Source organism: Psittacula echo, assembly GCF_963264785.1.
Source record: "Psittacula echo genome assembly, chromosome: 8".
NCBI classification, from domain to species: Eukaryota; Metazoa; Chordata; class Aves; order Psittaciformes; family Psittacidae; genus Psittacula; species Psittacula echo.
In genome coordinates this window covers 5255215-5274017 of record NC_137744.1, presented here as the reverse complement: position 1 = coordinate 5274017, position 18803 = coordinate 5255215, and the positions used below count along the sequence as shown (strand labels likewise).

At 45.3% G+C, this 18803-nt stretch overlaps 1 protein-coding gene across 11 annotated transcripts; it reads right to left on the bottom strand.

Moving 5' to 3' along the window:
• Positions 1–240: 240 nt before the first annotated feature.
• RAB41 (RAB41, member RAS oncogene family) lies at positions 241–18680 on the bottom strand. Of its 11 annotated transcripts, none has more exons than XR_013957571.1 (10): positions 18496–18680; positions 16824–16882; positions 15045–15098; positions 9084–9189; positions 8698–8809; positions 5423–5516; positions 3956–4022; positions 2582–3424; positions 2266–2345; positions 241–436 (listed from the first exon to the last, which is right to left on the bottom strand). XR_013957571.1 is itself a non-coding variant. In XM_080625005.1 (9 exons), exons 2-9 carry the CDS (start codon positions 16847–16849, stop codon positions 3360–3362), a joined length of 633 nt encoding a protein of 210 aa, XP_080481131.1. In that variant the 5' UTR covers positions 16850–16882; positions 18496–18636; the 3' UTR covers positions 1400–3359. The 11 variants fall into 11 exon arrangements, 4 of the variants coding, with proteins under 4 accessions (XP_080481131.1, XP_080481132.1, XP_080481130.1 ...); XR_013957576.1 differs by lacking the exon at positions 241–436 and having other exon boundaries at positions 1400–2345; positions 2582–2648; positions 3195–3424; XR_013957572.1 differs by having other exon boundaries at positions 243–436; positions 2266–3424.
• Between the last annotated feature and the right edge of the window lie 123 nt (positions 18681–18803).

Here is an 18803-nt window from a genome sequence, read left to right as displayed (position 1 = left end):
TTGTCTGTGGTGCCACAAACAGCTTGCTTGGGATAGTGAAGGGTAGTAGCCCTGACCCAAGTTCAGCACTGCCAGCAAACTTGCTCTTAGCTCAGTTGCTGGGTAGAAAGCTGAGCCAGGCTGAAGCAGAATGAAATACACTAGAAAAGAAATTCCAAAGAGCAAAATTAGCTTTTCTACCAGGGAAAGCACTCTGGAAGCCCCACTGGAAGATGTAGGAGCTCTTCTCTGGGGCCAGGCCTCTCTGTCCCATGAGATGTTCACATCTGCAGTCTCACACCAGTTTCCAGCATTTATATGTTCCTTGGGGAAGGAGGATGCTCAGGTTGCAGCAAGGCAGCCTCCTACTGGTCCACCTTCCCTTCTCGCCCTGTTGTGACCAGACATGCCAGGGAGGTGGTCAGTTCCCAGCCCCGAAGCCAGCTCTGGTCTCTGCCTGGTGGAAAACACAGTGATTGAATGCACGTCAGGCTTTCAGCACACAACCCAACTGCTGAAGAGCCAAGAGGCACCTTGAACTCTCCACAGGAGACTGCAAATACAACCTCAACATTCAATTTGTTCATCCTGCTTCTGAGCAGTCCCTCACAGGAGCTCCAGGGAGATGTTCCCTGCCCATGGCCGCTTCCTGCCTGCCACTACTCAGAGGTAATTAGTTGGGTGCTTCCACAGCCATCTCGCTGACCCTGTGACTGGCTGTGGGCAAACAGGAAAGAGCAGATTCTTTGTCCAAGATACCTGAGGCATGAGTGTAAGTTAACTGACAAAGCTTTAATGGGGTTTCCACTGGCCACCACAGTCAATTTTATTCTCCGGAACCAGAAGGACAAATAGCAGTTACTGATTCCTGATGGTAAAGCAACAGGTCGAGGAACATTGGATAATTTTTAGCAACTTGCAAAACAGGCCAAGAGTCATGAGGACTGGAGCAGATCTATGTCAGTGAGTTAAGTCCTTGGCCAGGGAGGCCGACTGGCAGAGATACTGCAGGTAGCTTGACCTTCTGGAGCAAAAGCCCTTCTCCCACTGTACTCCCAAAGCCACGCTCAAACTCTGTAAGCTCACCCTTCTTCCACCCTACACTACACCAGACAGCCTTGTCAAACCTACAAGTGAAATATGCAGAGGCATCACAAGGCTCCTCTTCAGCAGCAGGACAGCAAAGGTGTTGGTGAAATAACTTTATTTAGTGTGATACACGGCTGTGGTCAGACAGTCCATACTCATAGTAATAGTCACACTTACTCAGCTAACAGCTAGGAGACAGCAGGGCCAGACACACACTCAATATTATACACATCCATAGAGAAGACAGTGGGAAGTGACCTATTTCATTTCACTAATTACCCCCCCCTCCCCATTACTTAGGGTCTCCTCCCTCCCTCCCCCCAGGTCCGTGACTGAACAACACAACAGCAGGGCAGTGCACACCTGCCTGTGAGAAGGGGACAGCAAAACCTGTTCTACAGCAGACACGGACACACCGACAAACATCAGCAATTCCCACACAACAGGGGTATGTACAGAGGAGGGGACTGAGCTTCCCGAACCAGGGGAAAGGGTGGGGGGACACTCCAGAGTGAAAAGGGAAACCACAACCCAGCTTCCTCCTGCAGGCCAGCTCACCCAGAGTGGAAGGGACAGGGGAACAACAGGTCCGTCACCAGCAGTGAGGGGACACTAAGCCAGGTCCCAGCTAAGGCTGCCCCTTCCCCTCCCTTGAGGGCCCGCAGGCTTCAAAGTGCGCACGCTGTGTCAGTGACCAAGGGACATCTGCTGGGGGAGTGTCACCACCACCAAATACTGTTGTCCCCACCCATCACACCATGGTCCGTTGCTCTCCTGCCCACTAGCATCCTCCCTGTCAACATGACATAGGCTGGGTGACGAAAAGAACAGTGGGTGGCTTTCCACCATCCAATTGTTTTATTCTCCTCTCTCTGAACAGACCTACTGGCTTGTGGTTAGGACAGATGGTTAAAAAATCCCCAGGGCTCTATTAACAGAACTAGCCAGGGGCAGGGGGAAGAGGATGTATTTCCCAACCTCCAAGGTCAAAAAGTGAGACCAAAATTCACCTCAGCAGCATACAGTCCTTCACTCCTCTACCTGGGTGTGACAGTAGATCCCTGCCGCTGCTCATCTCAGCTTTGGCAATGTTGCAGCTTAGAACTACCCCAAAAGTGAAGTGGCTACTAGTCCTATTCCCAGAAGCCTACTAGAAAGGGCAAAGCAGCTATGTGTATGACTTCATCAAGCACCAACCTAGGCATGAGAGTACAACAGCTCTCACCGGCCTTCAGTCTGCTGCAGCTCTCCTGGCTCCACGTGAAGAATCTGCCATCCTATGTTACAAGGAACAGGAGAACAGAAACCAGAAAAGGAGCCTGAGCAGCATCCATGGCTCCTATGGTAGGTATTGCCCCTGTAGTGATGGATTTCAGGTAACTGCTCACTTTTGCTGTAGACAGACAGGACCCAGGTCTCTAGAAACCACCCTGAGGGTCTCTTCTCCACCCAGCCTCATGCTGTGAAGCCTCTATACCCTCTTCCTTCCCCGCATCTGACAGCCAACACTCACCAAGTGCCAACGTCCTCTGGATGGGAAGATAATCCAACTGAGCAGAGTGGTCTGTGGGATGTCTCTGCTACACAAATGGAAGCAACAAGGCCAAAGCTATCAGAGTCTGGGGTTCTCCAGTGCTGTGTGTGACACAAGGGGCAAAACTCAGAAGTCATGAGCAAGAGTTGGCCAAGATCATCCACAGAAAGGAGAAACTGAGGAGCTAATACTGTGTGTGCCCTGCAGGAAGCAAAAGCCTAGAAACAGATAACCTGTATTGTCCAAAAAAGGCAAGGCCAAGTCAAACTGACCGGTTTAAAAGGAGCAGCCTTTCAACAGAGGAAGTGGGGATGCAGGATAAAGACAGGGCTGGAGTGGCCAAGGATGCAAGGCAGTGAGGAAGGTGGAAAGCCTACCCCCAAGCTTTATTTTTGTCTTCCCTAACTTGGTGGGTTTTCCAATTGCATTCACAAGATATATCTGAGCAGAGAGGCTCGAGGTGGAAAAGAGGGGGAGGGGGAGGAGGAGAGGAAGAGAGAGACTGTAAAGGGCACCACAGTGCCAAAGTGCAACAACATAAAAGAAAAGAAAAGAAAAGACAGGACACTCATTCTGCACTCAGGGCTCATACCATGCAGTAAGAGGGGCGGCCGGGGCTGCTCCCCACCAGTAAACAGGGAGTTCGCTCGCTTTAGTAGATTGGTTTTTCAGCCCACAGAGTAGGGTTGCCAATGAGCAGTGATGTTCTTCAGTGAGACTGGCCGGTTGGGGAATGTGCTGCTACAGAACGGGCCTGTTAGCAGGAGCACCCGCTCTCCGTTACTGGCTGCTCAGGAGGCTTCTCTAGTTTGATATCAATCACTGCAGGAGACAAGTGAAGGAAAACACCCGGTTCAAGAAAAAACAAGAAATAAGGAACAGAGAAAGGTATCAGTATCTGAAAAGCCTGTTAGGTGGCTCTTCTTGATAGTGGCAGGGGTTTAGCAGAGCATATCCTGCCTAAAGGACTAACTGCAAAACCCACAGAGTGTATATCAAGATTACTTAGAGGTTAGAGCTGAGTCAGGCAGGTCTGCACACAAGACAGCCCTATGTAAAAAAAGTATGGTATTTTAAATCCATGCAAATTTCTATCCTAAGCTTAAGTGGAGAAAGCAAAACTTGTGCTTGCCATTATAAATAGCTGCGTATGTTTATACACAATCAGGATCCTCAATTTATGACCACAGGTAAGCACCACACGACAGTGGCTGTTCCAGCCACATCTCTGCAAAACCCCAGTAAGGCTCATCCCCACAATGTGCCAAAAAGTCAGTTAAGCCCAACCTATCAAATGATAATTGTAAAATTCTACGAGAACAGGGTAAGTTACTGCTGAGAAAGCAAGGATACTGTCTTCTTTGCTCTTCTCTGGTGTGCTGTCCATCCCAGGTAAGGCAGCAGCCACACGACGGAAAAGCTGAAAAGTGGTAATAGGAAAATCGAAGGCTTGTCAGAAATAAAAATTCACTTTAAAACACACTGCTCTGCAGCAGGTCTTGGAGTCAGAGTTGTACAAACTTAAGTGGGTACTTTAGCAAGCAAAGCAATGATTGACAAATGCCACAAGAATTTTACCTAAGAAATTTACTAAATAAAGGCTTTATTAAAGCAGTTATTCAATTCCTACAAATCAGTTTATTTTACCCATTTCTGCTTGGACAGAACATGAAATTAATCAGTAGCATTTCTTGCAGGGATGTGCAGAACAATTCCCTCCTGCTTTAAGCAAGAATATCATTTGCCATTTCCAGCCTCAGCTGCTTTTGCACACAGCAATGTCACACAGCCCAGCTCAGGACTTCTGATGACCAATCTCAAAAGAGACCAAAGGTTTAAGAAGTCTATGGAATACCCGAGGTTTTACAGCCCATCTTTTCAGTTCACTCCTGCTGTGAACCAGCCATTTCTGAGCAGAACAGCTGGCTCAAGTGAACTGGTTTGAGCTATGAAGGATGTGCTAAGGGCTATCACAGCCCCCCAAAAAAACCCCCCAAAACCAAAAAACCCACAAAAAAGAAACCCAGAAAAAGGTTTTGCGTAATTGTTCAAGTCAATGCTTAGAGCTCCTCCTGCTGACACGAATGCAGCAGCTAACACACTACGCACACTATCAGGCACTTAGGTGAGAAGTGCTGAACATAGGACAAGAGGAATCATCTGCTAATGATTATTTTCTCACAGTAGCTTGGCAGGGATTCCTCATCTATCCCTCCAAATTGTGTTATTTGGAAAATCCAGCTGCTGAGGTACCATCGAGGTGCTGCAGTTCGCATCCTTTTTCTCACTGCAAACACCCACCAGGCAAATAAAGCAGCTAAGTTAGAACCAAAGACTAACTTTTTGGACTTTAGTTAGTCTTTGGTTCCTTGGTCTTCAATCCAGAATAGCCAAAAGAAACAAACCCAAAGTTTCCTAATACCATTGCGAGGTGCTCCTAACCAGTTGACGTACAACAAACTGGTATGTTTCCCAGTACACCAGCAGCACTCATGGCCCCTGCAGCCCCCTGCGCCTTACAGCTGCCTTACTCCCAGTGTTCTGTCACACTTCAGAACGATTGCTGAACTAGTTTCTAGTTCAGGAACTATAAGATCACAAGCTTGTAGCAAGAAGCTATGGATGCAAACTGAAATACAAGAAATCCTGATTAATTGTAAGGAGCAAGACACATTTCAGTTCATTGTTCATTCATATTGTTCAGCTGACACTGAACAATACAAGCAAATATCCAATGGAGCATGAACCCCAAGCAGAAGCAGTTGCATAGAGCGCAGTGAAGTACAGATTTCCTGACTTTACAACAGAACATTGATCTACCTGTTTCACATTGTATCCAGTCTTTGCACTGGTCTCAATAAACATCACATTCAGCTCTTTGGCTCTCTGTTCACCTTCTTCTGTGGTGATTTGCCTGGAAAAAGATGCAAACAAGCAGAAAGACAGAAAGGACAGGAAGAGTTAGAGAGATCTGTGACTGAGCCGCTCTTCAGCAGTGGGCTGCTTCACCACCCTTACAGGAGTGCACAGTGCACCAAGGGGACCTCGGGACCTCCATGTCTTTAAGAGCTCAGGTCCTGCAGCTACGAATGAATCAACCTCAGGTCAGTTACCCAGGGAATACCTGGACTTATGACTATTAATAACAGATGACTAGCATAGGATGAAGTTTGTGCAGTACATTTGAGCCTCATTCACAGCAATCTCAAGGGAAGGAAGAAGCCCCACACATTGAACCAGATACAAAAAGCAGTTTCCCCAATAGAAAGGAGCTCCATGAGGTTACAGAAAGGTTTCAGAAAGGCTCTAGCAGCAAGTACAGGGCAGCAGCAAGTGCCAGGCTGCTGGTTGTGAGCAAGCACCTGCAATTGCATCTCCAATCAACACCCTGTACATACCTGTTTCACATTATATCCTGCTTTAGCACTGGTTTCAATATACATCATATTCAGTTCTTGGGCTTTTCTCTCACCCTCCTCTATAGAAACCTGTCTACAGTAATGAGAACAAATCACAGAAAAGAAAAACCAGAACAAAGAAAAATAGTCCAAAAATGCTAAAAAGAAAACTGCAGGAAAAAAAAAAAACAGCCACCAACTGGAGCAACATTAACAGGGAAGTAAAATTGAACAGGCTGCACCAAATAAGAACAGTGCTATTTTTAGCTCAGCTTTTTGGCCTCAGAACTTAACTCACATCATCACTTTACCATAGGATGAATGGCTTCCAACACACTATTCTATTTCAAAAAATGTGACTAGGCCCAGGCTGACAGTGTGGCTTTGTCCAGCCTTAAAAGGCCCAGTATTTCAGCCTCACAGAAATCTAACTCCCTTTTAAAAGAAGACCAAGGCAGCTTCTTTCACTGGTACCTGCATACAGACCGTAATTCAAAATTCTAGCCTAGACCAGGACTACTGTTACTTACATTAGACTTTTAAAATCAGAATTTCTAGTGCTACATGAACTCCAACTGTAGCTACAATTCAATATTCTGTTATTTTTAATCCTTATGGCAGTGCTGGACCACACTGCTTCATTTACAGACTACCAGGAAATACTCCAATGATCTCACATCTCCAACTCCAATGATCCCACTGGGTTTTCCAGTTCCACATGAAACTGGATTTGGATAGAAATTAGAAAACCTCAAATCTAAATGCCAGCTTATTCAGTTAAGGAGCTGCAGTTATTTCATGCTCCCAGGAGGGCATAAGAGATACTACGTGGTGAACATCCAGAACTGGCTCAAGTAGAACATGTTCGATTTTGCTCTTTTGCTTTTGTGAGCTGGTTTCAGAGATTAGACTGAGGTGAGGTCTTGCCACCTGGAATTCAGTCCAAATCAGCTATACACATTTTTATCAGTTCTGAAGCTCTGAGCACCAAGTTCTACCACTACTTCTAAAGTGAAAGGCACTGAGAACGGCCTCCCACTGGAAGTGGGGAAAAGCCAAATAATTGTCAAGACTAAGGTGGCCTGTGTGGAGGACACAGAACCCATTTCTGTAAGAACCACTGGTACAAAGCCCATACACAGTGGCCAATCAGAGCCTAAGTTTATCCTTTTCCCCACTGACTCAAACCCCTTGCTGGTATTAGAATTGGCTATACTTTTCCTGCTAGGCATTGCAAACTGAAAACTAACAGCATGACTTCTGCAGGGACAAAGTGCAAAACACATCTCCTGACCCGTTTGTGCAGCCAGGGATGCTAGGTATTGTCTCACATGAGCATTTGGACAACACCAAAACCACAAGCGAAAAAAACACATCACAATACATTCGGAAGCAATATATGTACACTGCAGGAGTGAACAAAACAAGGGTTAGAATTTAAAACATGGCAGCATCAATGAATGAAACAGTCATTCTGATGTGCCTATTGGGCACATCATCCCAAGAAGCAAAGGAAACAAACAGGCAGTTCAGATAATAGTGCAAGGTTGGTCTGAGAAAACATTAATGTTCCACCTGTAAGGCTTTTCAAGCTGCTAGCTTTTGATCACAAATGTCTCATGAAAAGCCCAAGGATAAGGGTTTGATTTGTAAGAGCTCACTTTGCTGTGAGATCCAGCTCTTCCCCAGACCTACACCTTTTCAAGATGCTTTCTTTTGCATCAGATAAAGTCTCCCCACCATCTCAATACTTCCCATGTCCTATGACATATGAAGCACACATTTCAGAGTGCCCAGTGTACACAGAGATGTTTCAGTTTTAAGTACTGGGACTGTAAGGAACGGCACAGCTTACTCCATCTTCCCTTTGCTAATTACTACTGACACTACTCATTCAAATAAAAACCTTTCCTTATCTACACTCGTTCTGATGCCTTCAGAAAGAATGAAAATCTCCAAAAACATCAAACAAAATTTTTACCAAAGCAATAATCAAGAGAAGAATTTGAAATAGAAACACAGACTTCTAAGAAGCCATTACATTGATTACATTGCTTGAAGTGGTGTTGTAGGACTGAATTTTAAAAGCCACATACTTTACTATGTCCAATGTGTCCCAAAGCATTCAGTCCATGTGATCTTAAGAGTCTAATTAACTTTTTATGTCTCTTGGGGAAATCTGCTTTTGCTAATTTAGTTTCCTCACACATCCACAACAACAGTTGCTGTTAGGTATGACATGAAATTTATACTCAAAGGGAAACCTTCTATACTGATACTGTAAAGTTCATGCTGCCTCTTGTAGCAAGAAGAGGCTGTACTGTGAACTTACAGCTGCACATGCAGAGTCATGTAAATAGGATCATTGAAAAAAGGCACATTTACTTGATTTTGCAAGACACCTTTCTGGCTTTATCTCAGCATGGAAAGAAAAATCAGACAAAATACATTATTGAGAAACATGCTACAAAGATACTTCAAGGATTTTTTTTTTTTCAGGGTGGTTTGTTTTAACCAGAACTATCTGTAGAATAGGAAAAGGAAGTAACTTTCCATATGCTGAAGCCAGAAATCTGAATTTCATGACAAGCTTTTTATGCTCCGCTTAAATCAACAACTGTTTTGAAGACAGACTAGTTAGATACTTCTTTGCTTTCACTGGTCAGGGCAGCAAGGCTGCCAACCTCCTTCCATTACCTCTTGTCTGCCAGGTCAGTTTTGTTCCCCACCAACATGATGATGACATCGCTCCCTCTCTCTGTCCGAACGTCATCAATCCACTTGGAGGTTTGCTGGAAAGAATTCAAGTCTGTAGGGAAGAAATAAAAGGCAGTGCTGAGGATAAAACTTCTTTTTAGAGAGGGAGAGTGCTATGCCTGTACTCGGGTGCTTCTCCGAATCTCCCCACACCACATAGAAATGACCCATAAATTGTTTACTGCTCAGACAGAAAAACAGGGCTAGGGAAAAAGGGGGGAAACATTCCTGATGTTAATCATCTTTTTGCAGAACTTCTGGCTGTAACTTATTAATTCTGCTAACATGCAGTATTTCAAATAATGAGACACCAAAGCATCACTCACTTGTAATGTCATAGACTACCACAGCAATAGTAGAGTCGCGGATGTAGCTGGGAATGAGACTGCGGAAACGCTCCTGGCCTGCCGTGTCCCAAAGCTGCAGCCGAACCTGCTGGTACCAGGCCAGAGAGAGCACAGAGAAAGAGAGAGACAGCAAGAGAGAAGAGAAAGGAGGAAACTGTCCTTTAGAGAAAAGGCCATTTCTGGAATTAACTGTATGCAGCTCCATGTGAGAAGCTGAAGGCTGACCTTGTAATCTTGCCCCAAATATCCAAACATCCCAGAAGTTGGCTTTTCTGACTCTGTGTGTAGATAATTTGCTTTAATTACCTCCTTTGATTGTCCAGATGTTCTGCTATTCCCAAAGAGGTTAACTCTACTACCTCACTACTGACAGAAGTAGCTAGGAAGTCATACAGAACTGGTCTTCCTGGTTCACCCAGGGTTAAGCATGGGGTTTCCACAGGACTCCTAGGCTAGAGCATCAAGACTTTTTGAGGCAATTCCCTCAGCCCATACACCATGTGGTAAACCGGTACCCATTCTCCAGTCTCAAGAATTCAGAATATGGCAGTGGGATTTTCATGCAAGATTAGGGCAATCAGTAACTTAAGTTCCAGCAGACAAAATGTTATACACCATAGGCTTCATGTGACACAGAGGGCATCAGGTTCTCCCTTTTCAGATAAGCACAAGAGTCAGAAACAAGCCCAAATGCTATGACAGGTACAGTTTGTTCTCAAGAACTGTGCCCAAACACAAACTGATCTACCATATACAATAGCTCTAAGGTCTGGTACCTGCCTATTTGAAAGAGCAATGGTCAAAACATGCCCAACTACCACAGTGAATGCTAAACAAAAGCTTGTCACAACTAGGAGCAATACCATTTCCTTCCAAGTCATTACCCCACGCAGCTAGCTCTACAAGCAGTGCTACACTGCCAGAAAACAAGATTGCTGTTGGCATTCTCAACAGGCAAGAGTTTCATGGGAGGGCAGACACCGGCTCCCAGCTCAGTGACACAAATTGGTCAGATGTACTCACAAAGCCACTTGTTCAGCAGTAAGGGAGAGCAGCTGAGCAGCACAGAACAGCAGTTAACAAGGCAGCTTGCAGGAGACTGGGTACACGGGAGAACACAGTCTCAGACAGACTGATAATTGCTTTGTTTAGAAATAAAATAGAAGCTGGACAGAGTAACATCTGCAAAGTGTCTTGCTACCAGCAAATTCAAAACAACATCCTATGTACCTCAGGGTATGTAGATCCAATGCCCTGGGGCTTAAGGAAGATTAGGGCTTATAGTTAAAGCAATTAACTTCATTTTGAAGGTAGCCTTGATTACAGTAGCAAAAGTCAAGGCTCTTTACTACCCCAAGCAACTCAGGGCGACAAACTCTGGACAATACTACACTTGCGCTGGAAGATCAGACTGATAATGACAGCTTCTGGCTCTTGCTTCTGGACTTTACAACAGGCTTCCACATAGTCCCCAAGACATTGCTGCTACACTAGACTATTCAGCCAGAAAGTTTACCAAGGTGGCAACTTAAATACTCCAAACCTTCAGTTGCCTTCAAAAAGGCAACTAGAGGAAGTACCACAGAGCTGGGCAAGAACCGGCCCTGGTAATCTTCTTGTAGTGAAGGGTAACACTATTTGAGGCCTTCAGCTACGCAGGTACCATGCAGGCACCCCTGAGGTGACCTAAGAAAGTCAGCTGCAGTATTTCTGTGGCTTCTTATTTCTAGAAGTCAAAGTTTACATGCATCCATTTTGGAGGGGAAGGAAACCCACTCAAACACGACAGTGTGCCAATGACCCCACCAGCCTGGAAAGACTAAAGATCCTCAAACAACAAGAATTAACCCAGCCTATCTTAGAAACTAGGTATCTTTGTTCAGAAAGGGGCCTGAGATGCACTATGGGCTTTCCCCATGGATCTCTCCACAGGCCACTTGTGTATTTACTGTTAAGCTGTTGGTCAACTTGAAATGCAGTTTCTTTTTTTCTTCTCAGCTCCCCACATGCTAGGTAACAGTTTTTCTCCATTAGTTAAGAGTATCTTGGCTGGTACTTAAGTATGTCTTATGGGACTGTCCCTATTTTACACAACTATGACCAGCAATGACTTACAGGAGGCTGTTTGAGGTTCCCAAGCACAGCACTAAAGACAATGCAAACATGCCAATCTTTCAGAGTGGCAAAGGAAACCGTGTTTTCCTAATTGCACTATAGTGTTTACCATCATCATGCAATCAGAAGTACATGAGCATGTTCCTTCAGTAACACAAGAAAACCAAAAGCCTCTCAGTCACTAGGAACAGAACAAAGAGCAGTAACAAGAAAAAAATGAAATTATCTGAAAAGATCAGACCATTACCAAAGTATGATGAGATCAGATAGCACTTAATTGACATCTGGAAGCTGTTTAAGACTGGCAGGATTCTTCCACCTGCCTGAATAAACAATACCTGTCACAACAGTGGGGACAAAAGATGCCAAGCTCTGCAGCCTGCCACAGTGCCTCACCTTGGTGAGTTCCCAGCATCAGCCATCACATGCACATCTCATCACTCCCCAAACAGATCACTTTAGTTTTACATTAGTTTGCATGAAACCAGGAATCCTGCCAGAGTTAACTACTTAAGCTACAGGACTGAGAGAAAGACAATGTAATTATCTGCCCTCAGTATGCAAGATAAATCCTAACAGAAGTCTATTACTTGTTAAGCACTTTAGTTAATCAAAGGGAAACAAACCCCTGGTCCATAAAGACTCATGATAATCTAGAATTTGTGACAGAATAAAGGTGGGCCAGAGGATTTCATCTGCACTATGCTCTTTACTTAGACTTCATCCACATGGTGTTGGTTCAAAGGTGTAAATCCTGTCTAAGTAATTCTGCTGATACTGTAGATTAAAGGAAAAAGCCAGATAAAGTGGAATCGATAACAAGAAGTTATAATGAAATAACTGTATTCATATCTTCATATCTTACATTAAAACATTCATGCCAAGATTTACACAGTATTTCCCTTCTAAGTTCGTTTACTCTTTAGAAATTATGGTAGTTACATCTCTTCCAAGAGCTCTGTCGTGAGAGAACAAGAACTCACATGAATCACCAGCTCTCTTCTTCAATGAAATGGGAATCTTGAATCCTCCTAAGCTGCTACTTAGCTTTTATTTAAATGATTGTTGTACTACTTCACCTACTCTGACAGCGTTCCTTTGCTTTGGCATCTGAAGTTGTTACCTGTATTACCCCTCTAGTTGTCCAGAAAGGCAAATACTCATTCTGAGGGCTTTTTAAAACCAAACAACAATAACAAACATACAAACCCCCAAACAAACCCCAAAACCAAAACCCCAAGCCAAAACAAAACCCCCAAGTGCCCCACACAGACCAGAAAAACAAGAAAGCTTTTCAAAGACTTCCAATCACCTGACATTCCCATCCACACAAACATATAAGAAATCACAGTCTCTACTCACCTACCTCCAGTTCCCCAGTTTCTGGATTATGGGATGGAGTTACCATTGGTTGTGGGGGAAGATGCTCAGCTACGTTCCCTCAGCCCATGAAACACAGTCCTGGGGCCAATGGCCTATCTTAGCTCTTTTCAGATAACACCACCACTTCCAAACATAAAAGGTACATCTAAAAAGCAAGGTCCCTGCAGTCACTCCAGCTCAATACCTACTTGTAATGTCAAAGACAATGACAGCCACAGCAGAGTCACGGATGTAGCTGGGAATGAGGCTGCGGAACCTCTCCTGCCCGGCTGTATCCCACAGCTGCAGCCTGATCTGGGAAATGGAAAAGCGTAGGGGAAGAGGAAAGGGGGAAGAGCAGGAAAATGGAAAACAAAAACCAAACCTCAAGTGAAATAAAAATTAAAATTAAAAAAAAAGCAAGGCAAAAATAATGCAACAAAAGAAAAGTCAAAATGGAACAGAAATGTGAAAAGAGCCAACGACACTTCTATCCACATTCTCACAGCAGCCTCAGCCCAGCATGTCTGAGAAATCTCCCTCCCTCCACAGATCCATTAATAACTCACACATGCAAACACATTCTTCCATTTAATCATAAAACCAAGACATCCCTAAAAAAGTACCTTATCACACCATCTGTTAACAGAGGAAGTAAGCATACATACCTCAGTGCATCCTGCCATGCCAGAGCTCTGGCTATACTGGCCACACAAGCAGACTGCAGCCTACAGCTAGCTAGATGTGGTCACTTCCAACCATAAGGACATCACCCAGATACTGATTAACTCACTGGAGAACCTGATGTGGTGATATATAGTAGTGGGGTATAAGCCAGAAGAGCAAACACCCTCTAGACTGGCTTATCCTTGTGCTGAAATTTGACAAGCCTGGGAAGATATCGAGTCACAGAAAAGGAAATACCAGGTCTTTTAGGAATGACGTTGCAGCTGTAACATGGGACTGGCAGCCTGACAGCCAGGACTGAGGACAGGGTGTCTCGCGGCCTCAGTTCACTTAATGCCACAGGTCCCACTGCACTGGCAATGTGCTGGAAACAGCACACTTAGAGCTGCCGTCTGTGGGAGGCTGCTGAAGGCAGTCTTGCAGAACAAAACTCCAGTATATTTCCCCTTCTTCTGGCTATTACATGCTACCCAGGCCATTGTTAGAGCTGAATGATCTAGCACAGGTGTATCTTCTGGATATATTATTTGGTGTAAGGACATATCAAGTATGCCAAAGCACACACTGCAGTTAGAGGCTCAGCATTCTTCATTTCGACCCAGCAGTCAAAGCCTATTGCAGAAGACAGCATTAGCCATAGCTGAAAAATTATTTCAACGTCTGAATTTTCCCAGCTTGTGTGCTTGAATTTGTCCCTCCTTTTATCTCCATTCAACACCTCTCCTTTGTTTATACAGGCTTTATGAGCTGTGGAGCACTTACATAATCAAGAAACTAGGAGTATGCCCAATGAATATGGTATTTTTGGGATAGCAGACCAGCAGGTGAATGACATTGTGACCTACACAGCCACAAGAAATCAAGACTACATTGCTGAAAACAGAATACAGGCATTCCAAGTTGCTTTCACTGGTGTCAAGCAGCATTCCCAGGATCTTTTTCTTCTGCTACTGCCAGTACCATCGAAGAATGTTATCCAAGCAGTTTCTCCCAAAGATTAAGCCAAGGTCTTTCCTAATGGTGAATCACTGGCAAGATGGCAGAGAAGCACTTGGGAAACTCACCACACACACTGGGCTGAGACTTCCTCAGAAGCAACAGACCCAAAGCAACACAAAAGACTTCTACTGCACCACTGGTCCCTTCCTTCCCGCAACAGCATCACACTTCTTAGCCAGTAGTAAAACTAGCAAAAAAGCAAGTACCAGCAAAACACGAATTAATGAAAAGACAAATATAATGAAAAGACAAATACTGAAAGGCAGGAAAGGGATGTGTGCGATCTCTTTATGCAAAGAGGAATTTCATGCAAGCTAAATCCAAAATTGTTTTATTAACAGTACATTAGAACTGTATTACAAAAGGAGCCTTCCTACAAGAAGAAACTACACCACTGCTGGTAATAATGAAAGACTTCCAGACCTGGAACTGCCTCGGCTCTGCTGAGACCCATTTATACTGACCATCCCAGAGGCAGAGCTGCAAATTCTAGAGACAAACTACACTTAAAGTACATATAACAGACAGCCCATTCCTCGGGATGCGGACATTAGTTTGCCCCAGTTTTGCATGAAAGACTTTTACTTCATTCTAGAGGTATCAGATACGGACAAATACTGGAAACAAGGAAAGCTGGTCAGTGACAAAGGCTGTCCCTCTGAAGGCTGCTGTGGGATTTTAGCAGCTGTTGGAGGAACGGCCAGTGGAATAGCGTGCACAGTAACCACTGCTCCCAGGACTGCAGTTGCCATGTTATCACAGAGATGCCTCACTTACCGTGCGGTCTTCCAGATACATCGTTTTTGACAGGAAATCAATTCCAATGGTTGCCTGCAAAGAAGAAAAGCATTAGGAACTGCAAGCTTCCTTCCCGCATCTGCAAATCAGAGCTTTCTACACAAACTCTCAGAAATGTTCACCAACTTAGAATTAAGCTGCTGAAGTCATTTGCCTTCAATGCAGCTGATAACAACAAAGCAACCTGAACACCTGCACCATTGTCATTTCATATCACTCTTCCAACACTTCTCAACTGCACAAGAACCTCTGAGTCTTCATTTTAGCCTCAGACATTCATTCATCTTAACACAGATCACATCTGAACTGGGACCACCTTTTCTTCTGGCCTACCACAATTCAGTCTGGTAAGAATTATTTCACTAGGAATATCCAAATGGTAAAGCAAATTAGATATAAATTGTGGGCAACTGTGCTGAAAGCTTAAAAGCAATGTTTATTCGGGCTTTCCATTTCAGAATGTGCTTCCTTTCAGAATGTGCTTCCTTTCCAGTGACATTCAGACGCTTCATTTCCCAGCTCCTTCCAGTCACGTTTCTATTGCTGCTCAGCAATTCTGGTACAAAGGCATTTAAAGTAATTTACCAAGCTAGCCGTGCTCCCAGGCACTTAAATCAAGCAGATGTCCTATCATAACCCTGGGAACCAGGAGACAGTTTACTGATGTAACAGATTTTAGTATTTTAGACAGACTAGCTCCGGTCCTAACAAACACACGGAGCATTTAACGTGTTCTGGAAGGTCTCCATCAGAATGTAAACCATTTAACATTAGAAGAGACCACAACAGTCTATTTCTGTAGTGAGAAGCAGCCAGGACACAGTTCGTAACAACTATAATAAGCAGATAAATCTACAAGAGCACCTTTCCAAAGACAGCTCCAGTGAATGACTTGTCACCAAGAAACAATCTTCTCTTCTTCTCTTCCTTTTTCAACTTAAAATAACCCAAATCTAAACCAGTAACTCTTTCTGGCCTTAACTACAAGATAACACCCTAGTCCTATCTTATTTAAAGATATTTGGTATTTCCTTGAAATACTGCCAAGTGTTTTTGACATAACTAATTCTTCCTGAAATCTTCAGGCCTCTTACACATTTTCAGCTTTCCATGTGCACCTCTTCATCTCTACCATACTCATTCCCTGCCGAGACTTTGTCAGCTCCATCTACAGCCTTTTAGTTAAAAAAAGTAGTAATGATGAAGAAAAAAAAGAAAGAATATGTCATGCTGACTTCTTGCAGATCTATCTACACACTTTGGATTCAACCATTCCTACTTAAATGGAAAGCCTCTAAAGATGCCAGAGACCAAGAATGATCATAAGCATGTTTGTACTGTATTCATTCTGTTTCCTGAGACTTCCATATGCATCGTTAAGGCACCCTAACCCTTGTCTTCTCTGTTCACCACCCCATAAACCAATGTTTATCCCCCTTTTCCTCAAGGCTTCTCACACACATACGGGATCTAAACCTTGCTTCTTTTCTGTACACTGCACTTCCTGGCACCATATTAGATGCTTGGGCTTAATTGTGAAGTCTCATCTGCATTTCAAGGCACATTCCAACCTTACAAATGATACTGAACTGACAGCTCATGGGGAAATGCACTTGGCTCTAACAGTTCTCAGAGGCACAAATACTAATAGAGGAGGATAGATTTACACACACACACATATATACATATATACCAAAACCAAAACAAAACCCAAACAAATCAAAACCAAAAAGCCACACTCAAAATACTACCACATACCTGGTAAGTATTGTCAAAACTGTCATACATAAACCTGGTGATCAGAGAGGTCTTCCCCACTACAAAAGAAGAGAAAAATTACTTTCAAGCAGCAGTGGGAAAAAAACCCAAAACCGCCACTGCTTTGGGACTAATGGATCAGAACGAAGCTGCCAATCTAGGGCCCTTTCCCAGCCACCCCCTCCTGCAAAATAACCACCTAAGAAAGTCATTCACAAAATGACAGAACTATGTTAAACCAAATCAATCTCAGTAGGTCAAAAATAAATCATGACAATCACTTGATCCTCAAACTAGGTATGTTGTGATGCATCTGACAAAGAACTACTGGTTTGCTTTAAGCAAGCAATAATCTGCTTTGTTACTCATATTTTGCTACTTATGTAATCACCAGATCTAGGCCTTACAGGCATAAACATCAAACCAGTACACAGTGATGTCCTGGACACTGTTTAGCTGCCTCTGGCTGGATAGAAAAGCAACATTCAAAACTTACACCCTTTCCTCACAATGAGATTTTAGATACAAAGTAAAAGTTGGTGGCTTGATTAAAAACTTTACATTTGCATTGCCAAATATTATCAAAAGACAAAGTGCAGAACTAACAAGAAACAAGCACTAAAGATAAGAGCTCAGATTCTCTCTCAGGAAGCTGGAGGAAGCCAAGAAAAATTCAAAGGCCATGGATGAAAGAAGAGGGTAAAGCACCTCGAAAGGTTGTGAAATTGTAACCACTAGGGAAGGTTAAAAACGGGCCAGTCAAATGTCTATCAGCATACCCCTGATCCCACCTTGGTAAGGCAGGGGAATTAAGACAACTTCTGGAAATTCCTCCAAGACCTACAGTTCTGGGACAAGAAGGGGGCAAGCAATAACAGATCTAAAGAGAACAATGCAGCAAATACCACCATTTCAAGAAAATGATACAACTCATCCATATATTGTGAAGGCAGGGGTACAAAAGAGAGTCAACTTCAGCTATAACAAAAAAACCCCAAATGAAGCTCTAGGCAGCAGCCACACTGCACAACCACCGCTGTTTAGCCATTTATTCTCCCTCCAGTATTTGCCACGCACCCGGCGTGGACACGGCCAGAGATACAACACCCGGGGCGGAGCAGCAGCAGCCCAAGAGCCCCCCCACGACTCCTCCCGGCCCCGCCAAACCCCGCTGCGGGCGCACTGCGGGCCGGCCCCAGCAGAAGGCCCAGCCCCGGTCAGCGGGAAGCCAGGCCCGAGGGGAGCTGCGCGGCAGAGACGGGAGCCCCGGGCGCTCGCCAGGCCCTCGCCTCCTTCAGGGGAGGCGCAAGGCCGGATCACGGCGAGGCCGCTTCTCCCTCGGGCGGGCGCCCTCTGGCCGCCGCCTCCCGCGTGGGCCCCGGGCGGCTCGCTGCCGCCTCCCCCCCCAGCAGAGAAATGCGCTTGACGGTTCTGCCGCTGCCACCGCCACCGCCAGACCCTCACGGGTCCCCACCCAGCGGCCCTCAACGGATCCTCACCACCCTCAGTCCCCTTCCCTGAGAGCCTTTAGCGCTTTCTGCCCCCAACACACGCTCCGAGCCTTTAACGGCCGCTCGCCGCCCCCGGCAGCGGAAGGCCCGTGACGGCTCCTCACCCCCCCCCCACGCCGGCGCCAGGCCCCAGCCGCCCGCAGCGCCCCCACGCCGCTCACCGCTCTGCTCGCCCAGAAAGACGAGCTTGAACTTCCGCAGCGGGTTCCCGAACTCGCCGCCGCTGCTGGGCGCGGACATGGCGGCGCGGGGGGGCCGAGCCGGAGCCGTGACTGAGGAGAAGAAGACACCACCGAGCACACACCGGCACCACCGCCGCCCCGAGCGTCACTTTCGCCAGCGTCACCTGTACGTCACCGTGCACCGCCTTCCCGGGGCGGGCGGTTGCCATGGCGACGGGAGCGGTCGCCCCTGAGGCCTGTGTGTGGCGCCCGGCCTGGGGCCGCGTCCTGCAACTCCCCCCCCGCCT